The sequence below is a fragment of the Mirounga leonina genome, unplaced genomic scaffold (assembly GCF_011800145.1).
Source record: "Mirounga leonina isolate KUSES-001 unplaced genomic scaffold, KU_Mleo_1.0 Mir_153, whole genome shotgun sequence".
NCBI lineage: Eukaryota > Metazoa > Chordata > Mammalia > Carnivora > Phocidae > Mirounga > Mirounga leonina.
This window is the reverse complement of record NW_023270387.1, coordinates 16,734,449-16,760,579: the sequence shown is the minus strand read 5'-3', so window position 1 is coordinate 16,760,579 and position 26,131 is coordinate 16,734,449. Positions and strand designations below refer to the sequence as shown.

The 26,131-nt window shown below is 43.7% G+C and overlaps 1 protein-coding gene across 2 annotated transcripts in view; it reads right to left on the bottom strand.

The window, feature by feature from the left end:
* The window catches only part of LOC118013327 (tubulin-specific chaperone cofactor E-like protein), a 160,120-nt gene that overhangs the window by 55,057 nt on the left and 78,932 nt on the right, over positions 1–26,131 (bottom strand). The window contains exons 8-12 of one of the 2 annotated variants that reach the window (XM_035009153.1): positions 13,882–13,946; positions 10,563–10,696; positions 7,630–7,917; positions 3,726–3,863; positions 3,210–3,375 (exon numbers count right to left, since the gene is read on the bottom strand). In XM_035009153.1, coding sequence (XP_034865044.1) covers positions 3,210–3,375; positions 3,726–3,863; positions 7,630–7,917; positions 10,563–10,696; positions 13,882–13,946 — 791 coding nt within the window. Of the gene's footprint in view, positions 1–3,209; positions 3,376–3,725; positions 3,864–7,629; positions 7,918–10,562; positions 10,697–13,881; positions 13,947–26,131 lie in introns of those variants that run through there. The other variant, XM_035009154.1, reaches the window with a different exon arrangement.

Below are 26,131 nucleotides of genomic sequence, written 5' to 3'. Positions count from 1 at the left end.
GTATTCCAGAAACAGACCCAGTTTACCCTGGTAACTTAGCAACACAGTTGCTTCATGGGCTAATTTGTTGACTCCTTCACTCACCCACTCACTCAGCAAACATTTGTTGGGGGCCCTGTATGTACCAGAAGAGATCAATAAGCATGAATCAGGAGTCAGCCACACAAGTTTAAGTCCCAGGCTCCCTGGGAGGATTCTGAAAAGGGCTGAACTCTGACTTCAAGGGCTCGTAAATCCTGCAGACACTGCTTAGGCAGAACCTGCATTATATAAGTTGTCTTCTTTCTCACCCCAGGCCTTGTCCAAATCTAGTACTTCTCTGTCTTTATCCATGGGGGAGAACTTCTCGACAGAATCCAGGTCAGGAGGAGAATGGAGTGGGGGTGGGGAGGGGTGTGCTGATTAGAAATTATTTACTACTATGTATTTGGTAGACAATCAGTCTTTAAAACCATTTCCCTAAATAAATGATTTCCCCCCACTGAAAACTTCAGACTTTGCCAGTTGTTAATATCGGCCTTCAATGGAAATAGAAGTGTCTCTGGGCTGGGACCTGTGATCTTGTCCTTGGTTGGGTGTCAGAGCCAAGAGACCTGGAAAGTGGTCCTAGCTGTGCAATCAGCTTCCAAGTCTACTGGCTAGCTTCCATCTGCCTCAGGTTTCCAACCTGTAAAATGTGGGCAGTGCTATTTGCTCGTCCCTGTCCCATGGGGAACAGTGAGACTCTCACAAGCGGGCACATGTGGAGAGAGGGAGAAGCATTTGTAAATCGATACCTGAAAAGGGACATATCAAAGACACAGCATTAAGAAACGTAAATAATGTCATATGCCAGGAGTTCATGGTAGCTTGAAACTGTAGTTTGGAAAGATGTCTCGCATTCTGTTACAAAACTGAATACTTAGTGAAGAGCATGGGCTGCAAGATTAACCCAAGCAGAAGGCATGGCTGCCTCGGGAACAGTCCATTCGGTGTCTGTGTAACAGCAACAATGATGTTTCATACCTGTTGAGAATAGAGCCCAAATATGGGATAATAGATTTATTCACATTCCCAGCAGGTCATATGCATCAGCCCTGAAGGCGGGCACTGAAGCTCAGTGCTCTTTGGCACTGGTCCAGGCTGCATGCATTTAGACAGCCTCCACTAAGTATGGTTTCCAGCCTCTGTTTTTTCAGGCTTCCAATAAATGAGAGGAAAATGCCTTTGAACAGAGGAGGTTCGGACCAAAAGGTAGACTCGCTGAGATAATTTTGTTTGCAAAATGATGATATAATAAACCAGCTCGATGCAAATTTCCCCCGGCTATCACCCAGGCCAAACCCAATTCTCATTAGATTGATATATGTACAGTGGCGCATAAAAATGCACAGCTGTCTGTAGAAGGATATTGAATTTGTCCTGTATGTGAAACCCAAACCCATAATGCAGGGGGGGAAAGAATGAAGTCAAGGTGGAGACATCGTCCGTGGCTGGCATCTGACCAGCTCTACAGCTCTGCAAGCCAATGTTTTCCATTATCACGGCATTTCATTCCCAGGACTCGGGCGAGAGGCTGTCACTGGGCACTTAGGTTGCGTGACCGTGGCCAGGCAGCTCCGTGAGGCCTGGACACAGGGGCGGAGGCGCTGGGTAGATCCCTAGTCCAGGCCATAAAGGGGAGAGAGATAATGTGGTATTGGTTTGGCATCTCTCACAGACCTTAAGGGAAGCTGTCTTGCACTTTGTAAGGGAGGAGGGCACCATCTCTGAAAGATGGATGAGCTTTAGAGCTAGGTTCTTTCCCACCCAGCTCCAAAACATTTATTTGCTATTCGGAACATGGAGGACTTCACAGAGTCCACAGAGACAAGGATGCCCAGGCAGGGACATCTGTACAGATGACCTTTCATTAGAGCAAAAGTCCAGAGGTTTGGTAAGCCTGACTGCAATGCAGCGAATGGGGCCAAGAGCGTGGGCATTTCAGGCCCGGGGAACGTGGTTTGTCTTTATATTACACTGACTGAAGCCGAGTCAAAAGAGAAACCTGAGGCCTCCCAGAGCTGCTAGGACACGCGGGTCCCCAGACCATGCTTTCTATCGGAGGGGACAAGAGATCACCTAAAATCTGCATCCCAACCCAAAACTTTCTTAAACATCTGCAAACCTTGTCTCCAGGGTCTTCCTCCGTGCTTCCGCAGCCCCCTCCCAATGCACCCATCACAGTATGTCCTATATTGTCATCCTTGTTCCCGTGGCTGTCTTCTCTACCAGCCCTGTTGTGGGAGTCAGAGCGCCTTCATCTCCAACACCTAGTGGAGTGGCCAGCACCTTTTTGGGGCTTTCAAATGTTCTTTGGAAAGAAGCAATGGCTGGCTGGCTAAACGGATAGATGAGTAGACGGTTGGGTAGATGGGCAGAGATGATTTCCTACTTCTAGTTGCTGTAGCCTCCACTCCAGAAATACCAACAGAAACACGGTTTCCTGAACACTTTCCGACACGTGAGCCAGCAGGAGCCTCTAAGCCAGGATGTTCTTGGGAGAGTCCTGGGCTGTTTTGCACAGGCAAAGAGGTTTTGATAGTTCAGAGAAGGCCCCAAACTTTGGATGTCAATGTAAAGAAAACTGAGGGAGGCTCTTACTACCTCTTGATCACACAGACCTGACACCAGCTTTGATTGTCCCCCAATTCCTGCCTGTTTTGCTGCTACAGAGAGGAGTTGAGGAGAAGCCACCCTAAAGAGGATGACATTCTCTCCCCTTGCTTTCTAATCATACTAGGAAATGCTGATTTGCTCTCGTGGAGACTTGGCAACGCTCCAAGCTCGCCCACTCCTGCGGATCTACAAAGTGCAGATGGCAGAGCAGGAGTAAAGAGGGGAAGAAGAATGGAAAGGGGAGGGGAGAAATGGCAACAACAATAACAACAAAAATAATGTTAAGCAGGAGGGCTCCCTTCTGTCCCTCTGGCTGAGCAATCACTCGAGAGCCATGTCCACGTTGGAGTTATTTCGGAGACTACAGAAACCACTGTGGAGCAAATGCAGGGTTTCAGCTCCTGATGTGATGAATGTGCATGCTAAAATTACCTTGATCTCCATTACCCAGCTGAGAGATGTCAAAAGAGGAAGGCATCGGGAATGAGCCTGCCCCCGTGGCTTAAAAGCCTGCCTGTCAATCTACACTAAGCAAACCCCACTTTGCCATGGAGAAGAGGAAAATCCTTTACCTCTGGAGGTGCAGCCATTGGCTGGGTCAATTTCCTTCCCATCAACTTTAAATGCCCAGCGGCCTGGAAAGTTGACGTTCGTGGTCTCTTGGATATTCACGATATCAGGGGTTCTTGACCCTGGGAGGCTGAAGAAATTGGTGAGGTTTCCACCATTAAATCCTGCCTAGAGCACAAAAGGAAGACGAGACCTGAACACAAACACCACCCTTGTTGGTTAACTGGCCCCAGCACCTTATTTGCAGCATCCGGCACACTGAAATCAGGAGACCCCTTCTCCTGGAGTCCCCGGGGCCACCATTCCACGTAAGAAAGGCTTGCCTCACTCATGCCACACCCCGATGAAGATATCAAAGATGGGCAAGATTAGCCTCTTGCTCCACCTGCAAAATCAGACACATTTCTCTAGTTAAGAGCTAGAGAAGCTTGGGAGGATTCCCTCCAGGAGGCCGAGCAACATAAGCAGAGAGCAGTGCTTAAGAAAACGTGATGGAGATGAAATGGAGAGCCACCTACCTGTGCCATCACTCCCCCAAGGCCGGTCAGGGGGTCGCCGCCACTCGCCGTCCCAGTGGTCCAGTTGATTTCATAATAATTGAAGAGCGTGAATGTATAGGATCCATCGGACACCAGGACAGCCTGGAAGGTGTTCACCTATGGGATGGATGAGAATGGACGGTCTCATGACTTCCCTCCCTAGAAGGTCCTCTCCCCAGCCCCCTCTCCCCTGCACCCTCCCTACCCCCAGGCAGCTCAGAGCTTCTCCAATGCCAGCCCTCATACTCTGCCTCCCCTCTGAATTTGTTCTCGCCCCCACTGGGGAAAGCAAGACATGTGGGAGCGTGCACCTGAAAGAGAAATTGCCTGAGAAGAACCCAGAGGCTGACTCAGCGCCCCTCTTACCAGCTCTGATTGGAACCAGACAGGAAAGTCGGAGGCCCGGCTCAGCTTGTGATAATGCATGAGCACCTATAGATGGCAGCATGAGAATAAACTATAGGAAGTGGTCCAGGCCGGGGAAGGGCTGCGCAAGCACCTGTTCCCAGGGCAGGGTGGGTGGGGCGTAGGGAGATGGGGAGGAGAGCCACCAAATGCTCCTCAGTGTGACTAAGGCCAAGGTCTGCACTGTGTGTTCCCTCGCTTCCTAGAAGACGCCACAAATCCTGGTGAGGGGTCTTCTGTTTTTAAAGTGGAAGTTGGAAAATGATTTTTAAAAAGCACTTTGTGGGAAAAAATTGGTCTTCTAATTGAGCATTTATGTATCACTTTGTATCTGCCAAATTCTCAACACCCGTCTGTACCTCAGATCAAGGATAAGGTGGGCAATTTTCCCATCCGAGAGCTTAAAAACTGAGGGCTAAGGGAAATGAATTGCTGGAAATTTCACAAGGACCCAGTAACAGAAAATGGGATTCGAGCTGGAGCCCCTAGTCTGTCTCTTCGTGTGTTGTCATTACGCGCTGTCTTCATTTTAACCTTCTTAGGATAGAAACGTTTTACAAATCCAAACAGGCCTTGCACAGTTTCCAGAAACAAGCTATAGCAAACTCTGTCCTTTACTATTTCCCTTTGTTAACCCCTACCCCTTGACACAGGTTTTCAGGCAACGTAAATAAAAGTAGAGTTAAAGGAGAGGCTGCTTTGACCTTTTCCATTCAAGCCTTGTACTTTTCCCAGCTGCCTGATACCATGCTGGTTAACATCCAGTCAGACACAGAGGAAGACCCAAATCCTTATCCTGTGTAATCAGACTGGGGTAGAGGATCTTGGAAGCCCCAGATCTCCCATCCTAGACAGTCCCAGAGAGGGAGACGAGGTGCAAGGGAAGAAAAGCCTTTTTTATAAATGAGAGCTCTTTCCTCAGGCTTTGTTCTGGCCACAGCTGATGGCATTTATGATAGAGTCCTGGAGGTATATGCTTCCATTCTTTGGCCCAGCTCAACAAAAGAGTTAAGTGGGGCGCAGAGATGCATGAACAGTCAGCTCAAGTTTGCTCTAAGATCACCGCAGGGTCAGGTTCTGGAGTCAGGCATCAAGTCAAGGTCACACAAGGTCTAAAGTGCAACCCTCCTCCAGACCAGGATTCTCCTTCAGGAAGTAAATCCCTTCTCCTAAAATAAAATTGGAAAGATCTCTGGACCAAGTGGATCTTGAGAACAACCCAGAAGTCACCTCAAAACCAACCAACTACCCTAAGAATACTACAAGGGATGGCTCACCCGCACGCACGTTCTGGCTTGCTCTCACATAACCTACACATACGTATCTCTTCAAAATTTGCTCTAAGACTCCTCCAGATCCATTTTTGGACAGAAGGGAGGGGGGTGGGGGGATGGGGTAACCGGGTGATGGGTACTAAGGAGGGCACGTGTGGTGATGAGCACTGGGTGTTATACGCAACTAATGAATCGCTGAACACTACATCAAAAGCTAATGATGTACTATATGTTGGCTAACTGAACATAATAAAAAATAAATTAATTAATTAAAAAAAAAGAAACTATGTTTTCAATTTTTGAAAAGCCCCTTTATACTTTAGAGGACTTTCAGTGATGCCTGGAGGAGCCAGGTCAGGAATTGGGAGTTAGAAGATGTTAGTTTGAACCTTGCTTGGCCTCCTGTGAGGTTCAAATCTCTTTGTTTGTCCCTTGGGCGAGTCACTTAACTTCTTAGGCCTATTCCCTCACCTTTCAGGCAGAGAGAGTTCCGTTTACTACACAACATATTGTGGGATGATACACATAAATAGCTTATCACTGTAAGCCCTCAATAAATATCAGTTTTCCTTCCTTAAAGTAAACGTGTCCCCTTCCCTCTCTCTCGTTATTGGGCTTCCATGGCACCCTCCGCCTCTAAGAGACTTCTCATGCCAAGTGCTTAGTTGGCCTGATGATGTGTGTTCCTACAGAGGAGGGGAGTTCTGGGGTGATGGGAGATGGGAGACGAGTCAATTTCAAAGATCAGGATGGATGGACACGTACCATCTTTTCTCCAAGGAGCCCAAAGCACTTAGATGCTACCTCATTCATCCTCATTGAAAGAGTTCTTACCTAGCCCAGAAATTTACTCCAAAGTATAAAGCAGAAAGTATCTAAATTATCTTGCCATTTTTATGGCCAATGGAAGTTTTTTTGAAAAAATGGTGGTCAGCATTTGATGGGCACTTCTCTTTTTTTTCCACCCACTGACACTAGAATTTATCGATCACTGGCATTCTGCATTTTAACGTTGTAAGGTATGAGGTTTAAAAGACATAAAACATCACCCGAGGAGTCGTTAGCAATCCATAACATGACAGAGGGAAATGTATGCTTCTTGAGAGGTTATTTCCAGCCAATGCATCCACTGTTTAAACTTGTGTCTTTCTGTTCTCCAGAACCTCTTAGCGATAAAATGCACCTTCATGCTCTGGTCAGAAGGTGCTAAAACACATCGTGCTCACCAAGGGGCAGCCAGGGATGGCTGGCCCTGCGCTTGTCCACCTCTGTCTCTATCTCAGGAGTTTCAATTCCATCCCTAAACAAATGACTCATTGCCAAGGAAATTGGAAAACAGATGGAATTGGAAATAATGCTAAGAAAGCAGAGGGCAGATTTTTGAGTGTCTTTGCTTACTGGAAATTATACAGTTGGAGACATGTCTACGACTTCAAATATCTCCACTGCCAAAGTCACCCAAATGAACCACAGGCTTTCGTGAAAACCATGTTCTGTCCGTTTATGTAGAAAGTTGATTATCTCTGTGATAATGCCAGTGATAATCTTTCTTATTTGACTTTTATTTGACTGTTCATTTGGGATTTCAGAGCAGACGTTGAAACTTTATTCATGAAACGCTTTCACTGCCCACTTCAATTAGCATCAAATATGAATAATTCCAGACCTGGTCACAATAAAAAAAAAAAGGTCATAACATAATAAAATGAGCCAGGTCATTTGTACCCAAATCCAGCCCTCTATTTCCTTCTTCCTACCAGGCTTTGTGAAAAAAGGGGGGAAAAAAAGTGGGGGAGGGAGAAGGAAATTAACCGATGGAGAGAAGCATTTGTGGCTCTGGCAAGAATAAAGGACCTTTGGGTTCCTGACGCGTCCCTGATCATGTGGCCTGGATGAGGTCGCAGGGCCTCAATCGCTCTCCTGCAAAACAGGAATGCTACCTACTGCAAGAAAATTGTGGAGGGGCTCTTTGTCGACATTCATAGCGATGAGTGATTGGGATGACATGTCTGAAATATCACAGCTGACTGGCCTGGTTAGGCATGATAGCTCCCTCTGCTCCCTGGAAAGTGGATGGCAAGACTCATTGGTTTAACTCAAGAAACTGACACTCCTCCACTCTCACAATTAGACTGCGTCACTGAGGATGGACGAGAGTTAGATGTCAGGACATGAAGCAGGAAACGGAGAATGTGAATTATTACAGGTGTGGTACTGCTGCCTCCATAAAACGTAACTTCCTCCCATGTCACAACGAAAACCCAAGAGGCAGAGAAGGTTGCCATGTCTCTGAAGTACTTCCGGATGTCCTTGGTGGCTCTCTTCAAGATGACAGTGTCCATGGTCTCTCGGTAATAGATCTCGCCTCGAATTCCGTTGTGAGCATCGGCCCAAAAGGGAGCAATGAAGGCCCTCCCATCCGTCAGGGGAAAGGACTCTGGCGTGAACTGGCTCACTAGCACATTGAAGGAGACTACTCCGTTGTTATTAACCTGTGAAAATAAGACAGGTTTGGCACAGCGCATCTGAAAATGTGACAACTTCAGAGTCACAAACCAAGACAGACGTTCACCTAATCGTATGAATGAAAACAATTTTTAGGTGACCGAATTAGAACCCCCAAGCACCAGCTTCCATCGCTCAACTAGGAGGTTCATTTACTTCCAGACGACTCATTGGTTTTCTTTCACTTTCAATTTGTGGTCAGTTTCATTTCTTATTAATAATCGGTCTCATTTTCATGTTCTTTATCCTATCTCTATTTACACTAATCAAATGTGTGTGTGTGTGTGTGTGTTGGGCCAGGCAGGAGGTAATGTGGACCATAAAAAAGATCCAGCATCACAGATGCAAGATAGATAGAAAAACAGAAAAAACCCATGGGAGCAAAAAGTTTAATTAAAAAATTGTCGAACTGTATATTAGACCTTGATTCCTAGTATATGACAAAAGAAGAATGTCAGTAAAAGATAAATCAAACACTCCATTATCGAACTCAGATCTCAGGATCAACCAGGTCCTGCTCTGGATGAGGCATTTAAAGGACTTCTATTGATTTGATTGACTTCACAACCACCCTGTACCCAGAACAAGCACAAGGTTACAACCTACAGATGCCCAATTCCATTAAAGCTCTGGCAGTGTGATTCCTTCTTTGTATAATCTCTGCATAAAAATGGACACATGAAGTCTTTACATTGTATATATAAATGACTATCCTATGGTGACATCTTCATGATTTGCAAAAGACTTAGTAAGCTTATTAAATGACTAAACCTACTGCAAATCACAGCCAATATGTATACTCCATTGACACAGACCTGTACACAATTCAGCCTCTGCCTGTGTCTGCAGCTCCACGAGATTGATTTAACCCTGTAGCTTGTATGACTTCAACAGCAGAAATGTCTGGGATGGGGACACTTGCAATTCCTGGATACAGAAAACCTGGAGATCACTTTCCTATACATTTCAGTTGTTTGGTATGTTCCTATTGATTAGTAATATAATGGACATTAACAGTGACCCAGATCCCAGAGGGAAGCTATCAGCACCTGGGCCAAAGGTCCATCAACCTGTTTTGGAAGCAAGGGTATGGGGTTTGGAAAGGAAGCTGGAGACCCAGCTGCAAGGATGTTAAGAATCTATCGTCTGCAAGAGATAGCGAACAACCCAGAGGTTTGAAAAAGATTGCACTAGTCAAAGAACTGGAAACCCTGGGAACAATTTGCCCTTAAATAAGTCTGCTCCAAATTAAGGACCCTCCTTTTGCAAGGGCAATAATTGTTCAGACTCCATAGTACGACAGAGGAGAGAGAGGAGCTCAATGAAATACGTATCTTCTAGAGGGCTGGGAGACTAAGGCTTCCAGAATGGAGGTCCTGTCCACCTCCCTCATCTCCAAAGTCAGCTCCACACATTCTGAAACTTACCATCGGCTATTATAGAACAAGGAGGCTCTGCTGTAAGTGGAACCCAAAAGGCATTTTGGGATGCCAGAGCAATGTGTTTGCTAGGGAGGAGCAGCTATCTTTAAAACACAGACTAGCAGAGGGAGTTGGTATTGACTCTGGTGTATTTTGCTTATATTCCATAGTTAAGGTCAGGGGTTCTCAAACTTTTGTGGGCATTAGAATCACCTGGAGGGCTCATGAAAACCCAGATGACTGGGCTCCCTTCCCAGTTTCTGATTCAGCAGGTTGCAGGTAGGCCCCGAGAAGCGGCATTTCTAACAGGCACCGAGGCAATGTGGTTCAAGGACCACTGGTTAGGTAATGGACAAGGGAATTATTTTCTGATGGGAATCAGTCCTGAGCTATACAACAAAGTTTGGGGAATATAGAGGTCCCAGATGCAGCGATGGCCAGAGACAGAGGTGTGGGAATTTCAGCTCTTCCTTCAAGGCAAGACGCAGAATAGAATAGGGTGTGATAGAATGGACATAGGGCTCGCCCCATGCTTTAAAGCCCAAGATAAAGACAGGTTCAATTGCTCTGAACCTTCTCAATGTGCAACAGTCTCACAAGCAACAAACTCAGGGATCCGAAGAAAAATAGCCTGAGAACACAGATGCCCAGGAGGGCTCTGACAGCAAACAGTACCATTTCTTCATGCAGGTTTGATGATGGGACCCCGTGGCATATCTCAGACCCAACAAGGATGGCCCATTCTGCGAACAATTTATATATAATAGTTGATTACCCCTCTACTATGCTCTGGCTCTGTTCCAAATTGGTAGGAAGCCTAAGAACAACAGATGCCTAAACTTTTCACACCCCCAGAAGGGAAAGAAAAATGATATTGCTCCTATTGTAGTTCAGTGTATCTTTTTATCTTGTTGAGTAGCAGAAATAATGTTCATGGCATTGGGGCCTCTGCTTCACTTCTGTGCTTAATCACCCACAAAATCAATTTATTGCCCTGTATACTCCTCTACTATGAACATTAGCCATTAAATATACCTTTGACTTTCTTAATCATAAAACCTATCAGCTCATGAAATCTCAGAACTTGTCGTTCTGGCTGCTAATAAATCTTCCATTCCCGGAGTCCTGGATGAAGGTATTTAAAATGTTTTCCTTAATGACAAACAAAGGGGAGAGCCAGAGAGCCACAGCTGGCCTGCCCCTCCACTTACATAGATGGTGCGGTAAGGAACGCCAAAGAAGAAAATGGGGGTGGCCAACTTAATCTCAGATGAGCTTCCGTCGTCTACTTTAGGGGTTTTGGTGTCATTTTGCCAGAATGGATACATGAGCTCCCCGGGCTGAGCTGTCAAGAGAGATGGTAGTTAGATAGATGGCAGAGCCGTCTTCTGCTTGGCAAACTACTTCCCTCCCACCCGCTAAAGCCAGCTTCTTTCAGTAAGTCTTACAAACAAAATGCAGTTCAGACTGCCTTTTCATTTATCCTAACCCTAAGCTGTACACAATGCATTATCTTCTGCCTCTGGAAAGGGGAGAATGGGAGCGATGCCATTTCTCCTTAGGAGAAATCACTTCAGGCTTCATTGCTATGCTTCCATACATTCTGGAGAGAGCAATGGTTAAAACTGGCTGGAAGGTTGTTAAATCACCCCAGCCTGGAGCTCTCAGAACCCTGAGAGCCGGCCTCTCGGTCTGGCATGGTGTAGGACAGCTTCATCTCCCACCACATGGCAGGTTGAGAGAAGGTGGCCCTATGGCTATGAACCTCCCTGCTGGCTCCAGCATTCTACTATAGTGTCTTTTCCTGAAAGGAGTCCCCTCCCTCCTGCTACACAGTAGGGGAAGATACCGGATCCCAGAAGGAAATAAACAACAGTTGGAACCAGGACAGAAGTGGGAGGAGAGAGTTTGTAGTAACTGGCCTGTGAATGACCTCCATTGAGCCCTGGCCCTGCAAGAGGGCTCTCTGCCCAGCTCCTGTTTACAAAAGACAGACATGGGAGCCTCTGGGACAAGGGAGGCTGGGCCCCGAGAACCCTTGGGAGAGGATGCATGGGGCTCTTACTCATTACCCCGGTGAAGGGTGAGAGTCATGGCACAAACACACACAGCTTCCCTCCGGTAAACCACACCACCACCCTTCCTGGCAACCTGGCTTATTCCTCAGAAGTTTCTCGTCCCAAGGCTTGCAAAGGGGGCCCCGTTCAGTGAGAGAAATTCAACAATTTTCCCAGGGTCTACGTTACTCATGATCAGGTCCAATGGCATCTAGGACAGAACCTACATTTGGGGTGCATCTTTTCTCTGCCGCCATCCCTTCTTCTCTTGAATGAAAATAGAACAACAGAACATCATCTTTTCTTCCTTTTTCTTTAAATTGTTTGTTAGTTTTCAGGGACAGTGGCAAATCCACTAGGGGCTTCTGGCCATAGTACTCGAGGTAGCTCCTCACTGTAATCCAGATGCTAACACCCCCTTCTCGGGTCAGGGCCTTTCCTTGGAAAGTCCCCGCTCTGTGCCGATGGAGCTGAGAGGCCGGCGAGCACCTGGCCGAGGACCATCCTGCTCCTTTGGGAGTTTTTATCGAGGATACAACAGCTCATGGAAGGGAGAATGCAGAGTGGTCAGAAGGCAGGACAGCAGTGCCTGGCCAAGGGCCAGCTTCTCTCCTTCTGGAGCAGGGAACCAGAGAGATCTGCCTGGTCGGAAAGCTAATCTGTTTCCAGTGGCTACCATCAGAGGAAAGTGGGGAAACTAGCCCAGTTCATTAGTGCATAAGCATTGGTCCCCAAGCCCTGGAAGTTTCTGGGAAGCCAACCAAATCTGAATCGTAAGGAATGCTGTAGCTAGTGCAATTAGAGGGGCCCTGAGTCGACGTTCTTTATTTAATGCCACAATTAGTAGGCCAAAAGGGCTCTTTAAAATTCGTATTTACACAGAAGTAACAAATTCCAAATTCCTAGAAGGTAGGATTTTTTTTTAACCTCTTTATAATCCCTATCATATAGCATTATGCGTAGGTACTTATTATATGTGAAGGGCGATGTACTTTCTCAAATTAATAATAACAAATCAAATCATGTCATGGATTTATCCTCCATGGGGAACGTTTCAGGAGTCATGTCCAAGCATGAATAAGAGCTGGAATTCACACTGAATTGTAATCGTTTTAATGAAAAGATTAATTCATGTTTTGGGAAGTGTTGGCCCATCTGCCTAGGAGAAGGAAAATCCATACCTCTCATGGAGGAGAGAAGAAAGTATGGTCCCTAACTTCTTTCTCTGCTCCAAAAGTAAGGCAAATATGCAAGATTCTTCTCTTCATGAGTGATCCTAACTAGTTCATGATTTTAAACAGGAATGAATTGACTACTCAAAATTTTTTATTTTAAGAAGAATACAAATTGTGAAGAAACCCAATATCATAAATACTTGATCAATATGTGTTGAATGAGAAAGGTGCTTTATAAAGGGAAGGAGGTTGAAACTACAGTAGTTTCTACCTTCAAAGCCACTACTATTATAAAAATAGAACGTGTACATGGCCTATCATTAGCATCAGAGTTAATTAAAGAAAGACTGTCCCTACCCATTCTGGCTTTAGGCTGAGAATTTCACAATAAACTTAACTATGTTCCCAGAACTTTTTTTCCCACTGAATAAAACACAATTTTCCTAGAGCAGGAGTAGGAGGCTAGGGTCTGTGGGACTCTCATTGTTGTTATGCAGTTTCACATTGTCGTTTATATAATATTACTGTTTAAGTTTATCCAACCCTGGAAAAATATTAGGGCCACGCATGTCTCACAGATCTGTATACTTAGACTTGTAATCACGTGCCACTAACCTCAACAAACAAAACAAAGAAAGGTGCCTTAGAATTTTAGTCATAAATGTTTCAAATCTATATAGACCTTCCCATCTTTCTTGCCTAAAATACAAAAATCGTAGAAAGAAACGTTTGTGATCTCTCGCCTACCCTGGGGCAAAGTTACACAGAGAAGAAGGAATCACGGAGGGGAAGAATTTTCTTGTTTCACTTCCCAAAAGTTTTAGATTTTTGCCATTGTAAAAGGCCACTGATTCACAAGTTAAAGACATTAATGCCATCGGGACTTCTTGATTTGAGCTAAAACAAATATGTTTTTAGAAAACGCTTTAAAACTTATGCCACAATTAAATGTCCTAGTTGGGATCAATCATCAGGTATGGGATGCACACATTACCTACACCATATACTTTTAATGAAAACTATTCACATTATTTTTGAAGACCTCTTCCATTAACATGGGGCAACCTGGCATATATAAATTGCGTTTGAAGTTAAATAAGAAAAAGTAAGAATATAAGTGAACATCATTCAAAGTTAATGTATTTTGCCCTTGACAACAGAATTTGATTCACATTTTTCTTGTTGTATCTGCAGACACATGTACAGCTGCCCTGACAGTTACAGTTCCAACCAAAGTAGCTCCTTATAAATTCAAGAACACGCTAATCAAGAGCTTTATGGAATTCTGTAGTACTCACCTTGGTGCCGTACGAGTGCGAAGATGAAAGAGACCCAAATTCTAAGTAATGATGAATAATTCATCCTGGAATTTTAAAAAGAAAAAGAAAAAAAAATCCCCAGCTTGCCAGAGTAAATAGAACACCAGGTGTGTTTGGTGGCAAATCCCAAGACACATCACAACCATCATAGAATAAATTCACATAACAACATCAACACTTCTGCATCAGGTTGAAATTCCCCAAATGCTGGCAGGTCCTCCTAAGTTCAATGCTTCATGAACAAATTAGACTCCCCCTAGGAGAAGCCAGTTTGGAAGTATAACAAGATCATCCAAATTGTCAGGAAATTATATGGAATCAATGAGGGTGGCAAAGAGTAAAGGAAACCCAACCATCCTGCAGCTACCAAGCACAAGAAATAGGACCAAACTCTAAAGATGCAGGTCCTGTGTTGTGTCTCTAGAACAAACATCCATCCTCTCTAAGACCTGGCTCTCCTAATTTTTAAAACAGCTTTCAATCAGGATCAAATAAAAGTCGATTAAAGCACAATGTGTTTCTGCAGTCAGTGAGTTTGGCCATCACCTTCTCTATAGTAGGGAGCCAATCCAGCAAATTAATTAAAGAAGGAACATCACAAAAGTGAACTCGTTTTCATCTTAGTTACGATCAGTTGAACTGGCAGCTTTACCCTCCATTAGGAGCGTGGATGGTCTGTGCCCCTCCACAAAGCTGAGACGCAAACACCATGCAAGCTCCAAGTTCTGCATACACCTGCGCGAGAACCAAGTGCATGGAAGAGAACGTGCAGTTTGCTCCCGACAGATTTCTCAAAAATAAAAACCCTCCTCCTATTATTGGAAGCTATTGCAATTCTTCAGCCAAATTTCCATGGAAAATCAGTGGATTTACCCTGTGAGAGCTTTATTGCAAATCTTCAATGTCAGACGGACACATTGAGATCTCAAGCACATAATAAATATTAGTCCATTTGCTGAAAATGGTAGTAAGACTAGCAGAGATCACACGTAGCTATAGCAGAGTGAGAAGCCGTGTGAGGTGAAGACTTAAGCCCTTAGGGAAACAGTTCAGAGAGCAGTAAGGAGGATGCATTTAAGTATTTGTATTTATGAAAAAATGTCACTAACCTGTTCTGTAGAGACTGGAAGAACTGTCAGAAATATTAAGCCAAATCTTGGTAAACCAGGTAAAAATTAGGTAAAACAAGAATTCATGTCAGTTCTCTCCTACTTGCTGCCAATTATTTCTGATTCCTGAAATGATGTCTGAATCCCCTCCTCGTAAAACCAAAAATTCAGTTAGTCCTGCGCTAGAGTCAGATAAGTATTAGGTTGCAATCAAGTTTTTTTCTATTGATTAAGGAAAAGAAAATCTAAAGATCAGTTTCAGGATTGCGTAGAGAGGTTCTTTTCCTGAAAAACTAGACCTTTCTTTCCCCCTCTTAAAAAAAAAAAAAAAAAAAGTAGATTCAGATGGAAATGTCAGGTACTTGGAGCTGAAACCTTGGTCCTTTCTGATCAGAATCACTTTGCACTGAAAAACACAAAAGAAAACCCCCCTTCTACCTTTGTACCCAAAAAAAAGGCAACTGTATAATGTTACAGAATTAGCATCCACCTCATGGGATTAGAACTGCAAACAAAGCTGCTGCCTCTAACATTTAAATGAAGTTGGTTTTCTACTAACATTTTTTTGTGTGTGTGTGTCTCTGGTTTTGAACAGTAGCCACAGATAGACTCTACTCTGGTTTTTTCACAGGTATGCATGAAGTACTTAAAGGCACTTTTTCATACTTTTCTAGGTTTTATTCCTTCCCTTTTCTCTCTGATATGCCACTGTGCAGCATGATAGGGCCAGGGCACGATCCTATAAAAGGGAAGGAGGTAACCAGTGTAAGGCATGCTCTTTCACCAGGAAAAGAACTAAACTGTGTCCTGAAAACCTCCATTGAGGCCCCAGGATGGTCCTCGGAGGGAGAAGGTGGTGACAGACCCCTCCTGATGAAAATTTGCAGTAAGTAAATAATTTAAGAGGCATTGTACATGTTAGATTTGATTCAGGATGAGGAAAACAGCCTAAAGGCATAAACTAAGACAAAATATTCAAAAATTACTCCAGATTTTTCTCTGACTAGACATTTAAATGCCCATTGTATGAAAAACTGTAATTCCAGTTTTGAGCAAGTTGTCCTAAAATGATCAAGAGTGCCTGGGGAACTAATATTTTAGTCTACCTTATTCAACATTTTCCCCCAAACCTATGATAATTTAGTAGGTTTTGCACATTAAGCCTACTCTACACTACTATTATGAACCCTCCACGTAGATTTCCTTACAGATGTCAAAGGACTTTTGCATCTGAAAGGCACATGTCTACATAACAGAAAATCTAACTTTTAGGGTGCTGATTTAAAATAAAATTAAATGCAAATCTAAGACCTCCTAGAAAAGCATTCTCCTTGCCTAGTCTGTATGAAGACTTTACTCCTGTAGTCAACCTAAATGTCTTAAAGCAAAACGTTTGGCTCTATTTGAAAAACTGCTAGTGACATTTAATTGCTTTGGTTTTCTTTCTTTGTGCACTCAAGGAAATTAATATCTCAGCCCTTTTGACCCCTATTAAATGCATCCTTGAGACAGCACTGGGATAAATCCCTCTGGGCATAACCAAGTACACAAGATGGTGGTGTAAGTGAGTCAGAGTGACTTTGAGAATCTGGGTGCGGGCTGGTGCCAGGTGCTTGAGGGGAGACTGGCCTGGCTTATCACTGGTTGGGCTGGGAAGCTGGTCAGTGAGTGTGTGTTCTGGGTGTCTGCTCAACGGTCACAGAAGGGGGAATGACAAAAATCTTCTTTTCTGCCATGTCATGTGGGCAGGAGGGCTTGTTTTGTTGAAGGTGCGAAGTGAGCGAAGATTTTTGACAAGATGTAGACGGAAGGTGGTGGTGGGGTGGGGGGGTGGGGTGGGCCTGGAGCTAGTAACCCAAGATGCATGCACTTTGCAAAGGTGGCAAAGATTGATGCTGCTTTTCAGACAGCAGGAAAGACGCCTCAAACAAAACCAAAAAATGTAACTCCCTAAAAACAAGTGGAATGGACCTTATGTGCTGATTGTTTTTGTTTTGTGTTATATTTCCTAGGTTTCCTGTATCTTTCCCATGAAAGAGATCGTCAGATTTGAGCCAGTGGGAATTGATGGAGTGAGAAGTGTGGTTGGCCATCAGTCTCCAGATGTTAGCTCCTTCAGACTTAGCCTCAGTGGAGGAGCAAAAGGCATACTCTTCCTGGGGCGGCCCCCAGCCAGTGACTGGGCAGGTGGTAGAACAAGAGTCCAGCACTTTCCACCCAAAGCAAGCCTTCTCTAATGAGCAGTTTTGCTCTGGAGAGCCTAGTGCTCAACAGAGGCAGCTCCAGTATGCCAAAATCAGGACCTAATTGGAAAAATCTTGTGTATGTGTATTTAATGCAATATAATTACATATATAGATTATATATCTGTACATGCTCATACATGTGTGTGTGTGTGTGTGTGTGTGTGATGGCATTATTTGGGTAGATAGATTTTGACTCTCCAGATTTCTCAAAATTTCCAAGCCCTCAGACATGTCCCACTCCACCTCATTAAGAGCTAACATTTATCCTAGCACAGGAAGACAACAGAGACGATTCATGCCCCTCAGAAGCTGCTCCCATCTCCTCTTCTGACTGCCAGGCCTATAATCAAGGCCAAGTGGCAGCAGAACCCAGCCAGGGACATGTTGGGCCTGACGAGGGAGGAAAGGGGCCACATTCCAAAGGAATTACAGGACCTACCAGCACATTCTGGCATGGGACAGGGGAGGGGAGTATCCATGGGACTGGATTGTGAGGGTGCTCAGTCAAGGAGACTGGGCAATAACAGAGAATAAAGGAAGGTTTTTGGATTTGGGGGCACTCTCTAGGGATACAGGCCTTAACATGCAAGGACCCCAGGGGGTGGAGCAAACTCGCTGCTAGGTCAGCTCCTGGAAGCCTGGAAAAAAAGTGAAGGCCCACGCTGAGTGATGCTGAAATGTCTGGATTACTGTGGCAGATGGTAGAAGGGATTAAAGGCTCAGAGAAGCAAACATGCTGGATCAGATATATTATGTGAGTCTGGGAGACCCACCAAATGATCATGTCCCATGCTAAGTCCCAGAGGACAGACACATCCTCCACCAAAGCCAGCAGAACTATACTGGTGAGAGAAGCACTAGCATCACTAAGAAACTCAGGGGTGGCTCCCCTCTGCAGGCCAGGGCTGATGGCGGGACAGGTGATCATAAAACTTGGCTACCTGATAGCAGTGGAGGAGATGGGCTCCTGAAATGATAGAGACCAGGGGGCAGCACTCTACTACCTGAAGCCAAGGAGGTCATAATCTTCATAGTGACCAAGCAGATCAGAGTGGCAGCCAAGGGGGCCCGATCCATCGAGAGTTAAGGAGATGATTAATAGAGCTTGGCATTCCAGGGCAAAGTAGATGAGCCGCTGACAATGGGATTGCTTACCATATATAATTAAAAAGTACAAAAATTGTTGATCAAGCGACTGAGGCAGTTGTCTTCCCACCCTCCAAATGTTTGATCCCTTGCTCAGATGATAGATCTGAGTCAGTTTTCAAACATGGATCCTGTACACTAAAAAGGTAACCAGGTCCCCAAAGAGAAGGAAACTTCAAGACCATGACATGTATGTGTGGTAATGATTCTCCCACTCCTTCCCCCAAAGACTTATGGCCATTTACTCTAGGGACTCTAGTAGAAAGAGATAAGAAGAATTCCTACATAGTTGGAGGACTGTTGGATAAGGGGTTTGAGTTAAGATTGATACCCAAAGTCCCTGGTAGAGTGGGAATACCTAGGGACTAGGAAAAAAAGTGGTTCTGCCCAAGTCCAGCTTATAGTGGGTCCACAGGGGCTATGGACCCACCTGGATGTCATTTTCCAAGTCCTAATTGTAATTGGGATTGTAATTGTACTTGGCCCATTGGGCCTTTTGTCTTTGATGTAAGAACTATCCTAGCAAGGAAGGAAATGGATCTCCCCACTCCAGCTAAGGTAGCAAATATAAGAGTACTGCACTGGGGGTCAGAGGAGGATAGTAAAGATCAGCTCACTCTTATAGAGCAAGGGTGGTGGACTCTACCATATTTCCATTTAGCTGGCCAGGATGGATCCTGAAGAATGACTGTTGACTACTGCAAGCTCAATCACGCAGTAGTGCTAATTTACAGCTCCTCTGTTAACATGGTATCTTTGCTAGAGTTGATTAATATGGATTCAGGTACATGGTATGTGGCCATTCATTCAGCAAATACTTTTTTTCTCTGTCTGAATCAGGAACAAGAATCAGAAGTAGTTCACATTCAAATGGGACAGATAGCAATCTACGTGTATAGTTTTGCCCTGGGGCTGAGATATGGACCATTTGGATCCTATAGAACATCACCTTGATTCATTACTCCGGTAACATCAAGCTGACTGGGCATAATGAGCAAAAGAAGGCTACAGCCAAGAGGCCTTGGGAAGACACATGCGCTCCAAAAGATGGGAGATAAATCCCTCAAAGATCCAGGGCTAGTACCTCAGTAAAGTTTTTAGGAATCCAGTAGTCAGGGACCTACTGAGACCTCTCCTCCAAAGTAAAAGGCAAATTACTATATCTTGCAACCTCTTTACAAATAAATTCTTCCTTTTTTGTTGGTTTCCTTGGGTTCTGGAGGCCACATATTCCATACCTAGGAAAACTGCTCCAGCCCCCATTCCAAGTGATATGGAATTCAGCCAACTTTGACTTGGGCTGAGAGCAGAAATAACTCAGCTCAAGGCTGAAATGCAAGTAACCTTGACACTGGGTCATATGTTCAGTAGACCCTTTGTTGGAGGTGTCAGTGGTGGAAAAAAAGATAAAATGGGGAGTTTCTTGCAAACCCTAGTGGGAGAACCACAATGCAGGCACCTGGAGTTTTAGAGCAAGGTCATGGCATCTGCAGCAAAGAATAACCACATCTCCTGAAAACCCACTCGTGGCATGAAACTGGGCTTTGTGATGGAACATTTGACCAAGATACAAGTGACCATGTGTCCAGAACACCCCATCATGACCTGGGTCCTATTGGATCCCCCAAGTCATAAAGTCAGGTGGATCCAATAGCAATCTATCATAAGATGGAGATGGTAAATCTGGGACTGGCAATGGCGAGCTGCCTGACCAGTAGCACAGACTCCACACCACCTGCCATAGCTGCACCAGCACTCCCCTAGCCCAAATTACACATACGGCTATATGTGGGGTGGGGGGTGCACACAATGAGCTGAAAGAGGAGGAAAAAGCCTAAACTTGGTGTATGGATGACTCAGCTTGGTGTGCGTATGAAAGCCTAAAGCAGATGGTAGCTGTTACAGCCTCACTCAGGGGTAGCTTTGAAACACAGCGATAAGGGGACATCTTCCTAATGTGTTAGAACTTGAGGCAATATATTTTGTCGTGTACTTTGTGTCAAAGGAGAAGTGTTCTGAGGTCAGACCATACACAGCCTTGTAGGTAGTGGTGAATCATATAGCCAGCTAGATAATGACCTGGAAGAATAAAGCTTGGAAAATCAGTGACAAGGAGCCTGGAGTAGAGACATGTGGATAGACAGATGGGAATCGACACGAAGTGTGAAGATCTTTGTATCATATGTTAACACCCGCAAAAAAAAGCATCCACTACAGAAGAGGGACTAAACAACCAAGTAGACAAAATGACTTCGCCAATTGCTGTGAGGCAGGCTCTGTCAGTGTTGGTACAATGGGCGACATATATGAAGTGGCCACACAGCAGGGATGGAGGTTATGAAGAGGCCCAGGAGCAGGAACTCCCATTTAGCGAGGCTAAACTAGCTTCCATTGCCTCTGAGTGTACAACCTGCCAATCACAGAGACTAAAGCTAAGCCCTCCGCATGTCTCTGTTCCTTGGAGAGACCAGCTGGCCGCTTGGAGGCAAAATGACTACATTGGAGGGGTCGGTAGCTCCTTCTCCCAGGAGTAGACCTCTACTCTGTGGTCTAGGTTCACCTTTCCTGCCCACAGGACCTCAGCCATTACCATTAATAAGAGGCTTGCAGAATGCCTGACCTATAGGCATAGAATTGCATCCTCCTGGAGGTGCCACCCTCCAGGATACTGCGGATGTATCGAGACCTTTGTGTGATGCAGTCAGTGTCCCCCGTAGGAAGAATACATGGATCTGGGAACCGACGTGTGGAAGCAGAGGTGGCCTTGCTTGCCACTACTCCCAGTGATAACTGAGGGACTTTGTGCTTCCCACCCCTTGTCTCTGGGTTGTGCAGTTTGACATCGTCATCCCTGAGAGGGCACACTCTCACCAGGGGACCCAGCGAGAGTCCCATGGAGCTATACACTATGGCTGCGATGCTGTGTGGGCACTTGGGCTCTGTGTTCAGAGACTAGCTGGGAAGAAGATGGGCTACCATCCTGTTAGGTGTCACTGACCTTGATGGGGGGGGCTGATGTCACATGACGGGTTCAAGGGATAATGTGTGTGGGGCTCAGGTGACCCATTTTGGTGGCTCTCAGTACTCCCTTGCCCAAGTCTGAGCAGCATATGGTTCCCAGGGGCTCAGGCTATGTAGGAATTAGGGTTTGGGAGAAACCACTAGGTAAACACAGACCAGCAGAGGTGACAGCTAAGGTGATAAGATGGACAGTCGAAGAGGGAGACAATAGGTACCAGTTGTGCCCCTGAAATCAATTGCAGTGACAGGGGCTATGGTTCATTCCCCTAACTTCCCTCTTCTAATGTTCCACTCAGGAAGAGAGAGCCCCCAGAGCATGAGAGGAGCTGGTCCTCATCATGGAGAACTGGATCTATACATTGCATGGAGTGGTCTGTGGTAGATACAAAGGTGCACGGCTCAGATCCCCCATCAAGAAAGGAAATGCTTTCCTGCCACAAGGAGTATGGTTAGCTGACAGCTTCCAGCCATTGGCTCCTTCAGGATTTACATCAGTGTTCAAGCTGAAGTTATGTTCTCATTGTGTTTCCCCAATTGATGACTGAGAAAAGCGTTGGTCGTGGGCCCCAGGCAGGACTCCTCCTTGCTCCAGAGCATCATACTGGGCTGGCAGACTGTCAGGTCTACAGCATGGTCTGTGGCCTCTCCTTGTACCCCTTCACTTTCCCAGGGGTTATTCCCCAATAAGCCCTTTGCACTTCCAACTCTACCTTAATGTCTGCTTCCCAGAGAACTGAATCTGGGATGCTGGTGTCTTGAATAAATTTGCAAGCCCTCTACAACAGAATGTTTTGCTTTGTTGTATGATCTGTCATGGAGGTTCCAGATATTTCTGTAGTGTAGTTGTTTCTACCCCTTAATCACTGATTCGATGACATTCGACCTCCTAGATCGAGTTCAATAAGGCTATCGAGACATCTAAGGCTATACTTACATTCTCCCTGAAAAATGGTAGTTATCCATAGCAGGATCCTTGAAATGGATGAGGTCATGTGGAAGCAGTTATGCTCCTGAAGACTTCTCCTAAACAGTAAAGACATTCAGAATGAAATGATTCTGAAGGGCATCACACATCTGGATGTTTACTTCTCTTACTGCCTTGGAATCCTCATTCTTAGACATCTAGATTAATGTTCATAAAATGGGATGTTCACGTAGTCTGTTGGGTTTTAATTTTTTCTGAATTAAAAAAATTAAAATTTAATCAAAGTATAGTTGACATATAATATTAAATTAGTTTCAGGTGTACAACATGGTGATTCAACTATTATATACATTACAAAATGCTCACCACAATAAGAGTATTACAATATTCTTGACTATATTCCCTATGCTGTACTTTCAATCTCTGTGACTTATTTATTTTATAATTGAATGTGTGTACCTCCTAATCACCTTCACCCCTTTCATCCACCCCCTCTCCTTTGGCAACTACCAGTTTGTTCTCTGTATTTATTTACTTAATTTTAAAGATATCATTTATTTATTTGAGATGTAGAGAGAGAGAGAGAGCAAGAGCAGGGGGATAGACAGAGGGAGAGGGATAAGCAGACTCCCTGCTGAGCAGGAAGCCCAATGCAGGGATCCATCCCAGGACCCTGGGATCATGACCTGAGCACCCAGGTGCCCCTGTTCTCTGAATTTATGAGTCTGTTTCTCTCTCTCTGGTTTTGTTGCTCGTTTGTCTTTTTAGATTCCACATATAAGTGAAATCATATGGTATTTGTCTTTCTCTGTCTTATTTCACTTAGCATAATACCCTCTAAGTCTATCCATGCTGTCATGAATGGCAAGCTTTCCCTTTTTTATGGTTGAGTAATATTCCACTATGTATACACACCACACCTTCTTTATTCATTCATCTATCAATGGGCATTTAAGTTGCTCCCATATCTTGGCTATTGTAAATAATGCTGCAATAAACATATATCTTTTTGAATTAGTGTTTTTGTTTTCTTCGGGTAAATACTCAGAAGTGGAGTTACTGAATCCTATGGTACTTCTCTTTTTAGTTTTCTGAGGAAGCTCCATACTGTTTTCCAGACTGGCTGTACCAGTTTGCATTCCCACCAACAGTGCATGAGGGTTCCCTTTTCTCCACATGTTCACCAACACTTGTTATTTCTTGTCTTTTTGATACAAGCCATTCAGTAGTTTTGTTTCTTAAAATCAAAGTAAAAAAAAAAAATCCTGATGTAAAAATTATTTCTAAATTTTTTCATATAGATTAGTATCATGGTAATAATCACTTAACTGCAAGCTGAAAACATCAGGAGTTCAAATTGTAGCACAGATGATCTGGAATATGTTTTTTAAAGAATTAATATTATTTGCCTTTAAGGATTATTTCTTTTTTGGGCTGGCCTTATTCATTCTAGACCCTGAACTTGGACTAAGCTAAGAAATATGGCTTAATTACACAAAAAATGGCATTGGCTCTTTGAAAACCACATTGAATGACATTAATGTTTATTAACTAATCAGCAAGATTTTCTAGATCTAAGATCTAATAAAAGATGGTCATCTCTGAAATCCAAATAAGCATTCAAAGATATTCTGAAAGCAACTTTAGTATCTGTATCTAGCCAAGAAGTTTGGAAGAGTTAATTCTAAGGAGACCCATATAATCAAAAAAGCTCACAGTTGGCATTATTCTAACATCCTTGCCAGCACATTAGCAATAAAGCTGGAAAGGGTGGGGGGTGCAGACACACTATATTCCCTATTCACCACGTAGTACCAAGTAGTTCCTCTAAAAGAATTTCACTGATCTGTAAGAAGCAGCTCTGATCAAAGCTTCCTGTAGACAATAAGCAGAGGGTATCAGGGCTATTAATCCATCACTTTTCAAGAGCACTCAGCTGAAACAAATTCTCATACATTGTTACGGATAAATAATACATATACCTTCTCCTGCAGAGGGGAAATCTCACCAATGATTAAAAATTAGATTCCAGAGGAAAGATGGCTCATAAGATAGACGATGTGCATTGCTCATGCAAATCTATGTGTTGAATTCAGGTGCCAAGCTTTGCATGCCTAATTGGGTAGAACCCTATCTTAGTTGCACAAACCAGGATTCATATATCAAGAACAAGATCAGTAAAGTCTTTGACTTTGCAGGGATGTGACAAATAATAAAGCCAGGAAAAAAAAATTCTTTTTATGTATCTCTCATGGAGAACAATTTGGCAATATCTACCAAAATTATAAACACATTGACCTTTTGATCCAATGATCCCACTTCTAAAAATGTATTCTATAGATTCATTTCAAATATGAACATATGCTGTTTACTGCAGCAAATTGAACATAGTAAATAAAAGAGAGGGAGATTGGGGTGGAGGGAGAGAGAGAGAAAGAGGGAGGGAGAAGAAAAACTCAAATGTCTATCAATGAGGTTTGAGTCAAACAAATTATAAATTATGTCTATAAATGGAATATTATATATTATATTGCAAACAAAGGATAGTGTGATTCCCTGTATACTGCTATGGAGAGATCTCCAAGATATATTTCAAGTGAAAAAAGCAAGGTGCATGTTAGTGTATAATATGCTAACTTTGCTGTATAAAAGGGGAACAATATATATTATTTGGTATTATTTGTGTGAACTCTGGAAAGACACATAAGAAACCAATAAAAGGTGAAGGACAGGGAGTTAGAGTGGGATTTTCCAATGTATACCATCTTTACGTTGTTTGATTTTTTGAAGCATGTGAATATTTTTTATTTAGAAAATAAATTCAAATGGTTTTTGAAGAGACTTCTTTTTGCAAACAAATTGAAAATCAAACCAAACAAAATTTTAACACAGCCAAAGCAATTCATAATGTCCCGTTTCTACTCTTTAATAGTGGAGTAAATCTTACATCTGCCCTCAAATATATCAGATATTTCAGAAAACATTTTTTTCTCTTTTGTCTGTATTTTTTTGATGTCTGCCTCCTCTTATTCTCATTTGTTTAGCACCTTAATTGTATTACTTACAGTGACTACAAAGCATTCAAGGATGAAGAGTCTGTGTAAGACTTGACAAACTGAAATTGCATTGTAATTTTTTTGGCAGATCTAGATCTTGCAGACCATAATAGATAGCCTGTCTCCTCTATTTTGTAAGCAACATTTATATTCTTCACAAGGCGCTCACTTACATTTTAAGGAGGAACAATAGCAGTGACAGTCTTATCCTTTCCTGTAACAAAACATTTGCAACAGGTTGCAGTCAATTATAAAACTTTTTTCCCCTCTATAAACACCCATTTTAAGTCTACTTAAACACTCTTGCCTCTGACAGAAGTCTGAGTCTGAACTGAGTGACCTCTCTCACCTCTGACTGTTTACTGAAACAAAGTTTTAAGGCTCTAGAATGTCCTCAGGTTAAAAACCAAATTCTCAGTTTTCTTGCATCATATTATTGTCTCATTTATTCTTGTCAACAGCATCCATCGCAAGTGTCCAAGTGGCACGTCAGAGGGGCAGAGAGGACAGTAGGTACATACCAATGGTCATCTCACAATTCTGCACGTGGCCTGAGGACAAATTCCAATTTGGATTTAGAGCCATCAGCCACATCAGTGACTTTGTTATAGAGCAGATCAATTTAGCAAATGGATACTGAGGAGCATCTCGTTTTAATGAGACTTAAAGACTGACAATAAAGGGGTGTGTGTGTGTGTGTGTGTGTGTGTGTGTGTGTGTGTGTGT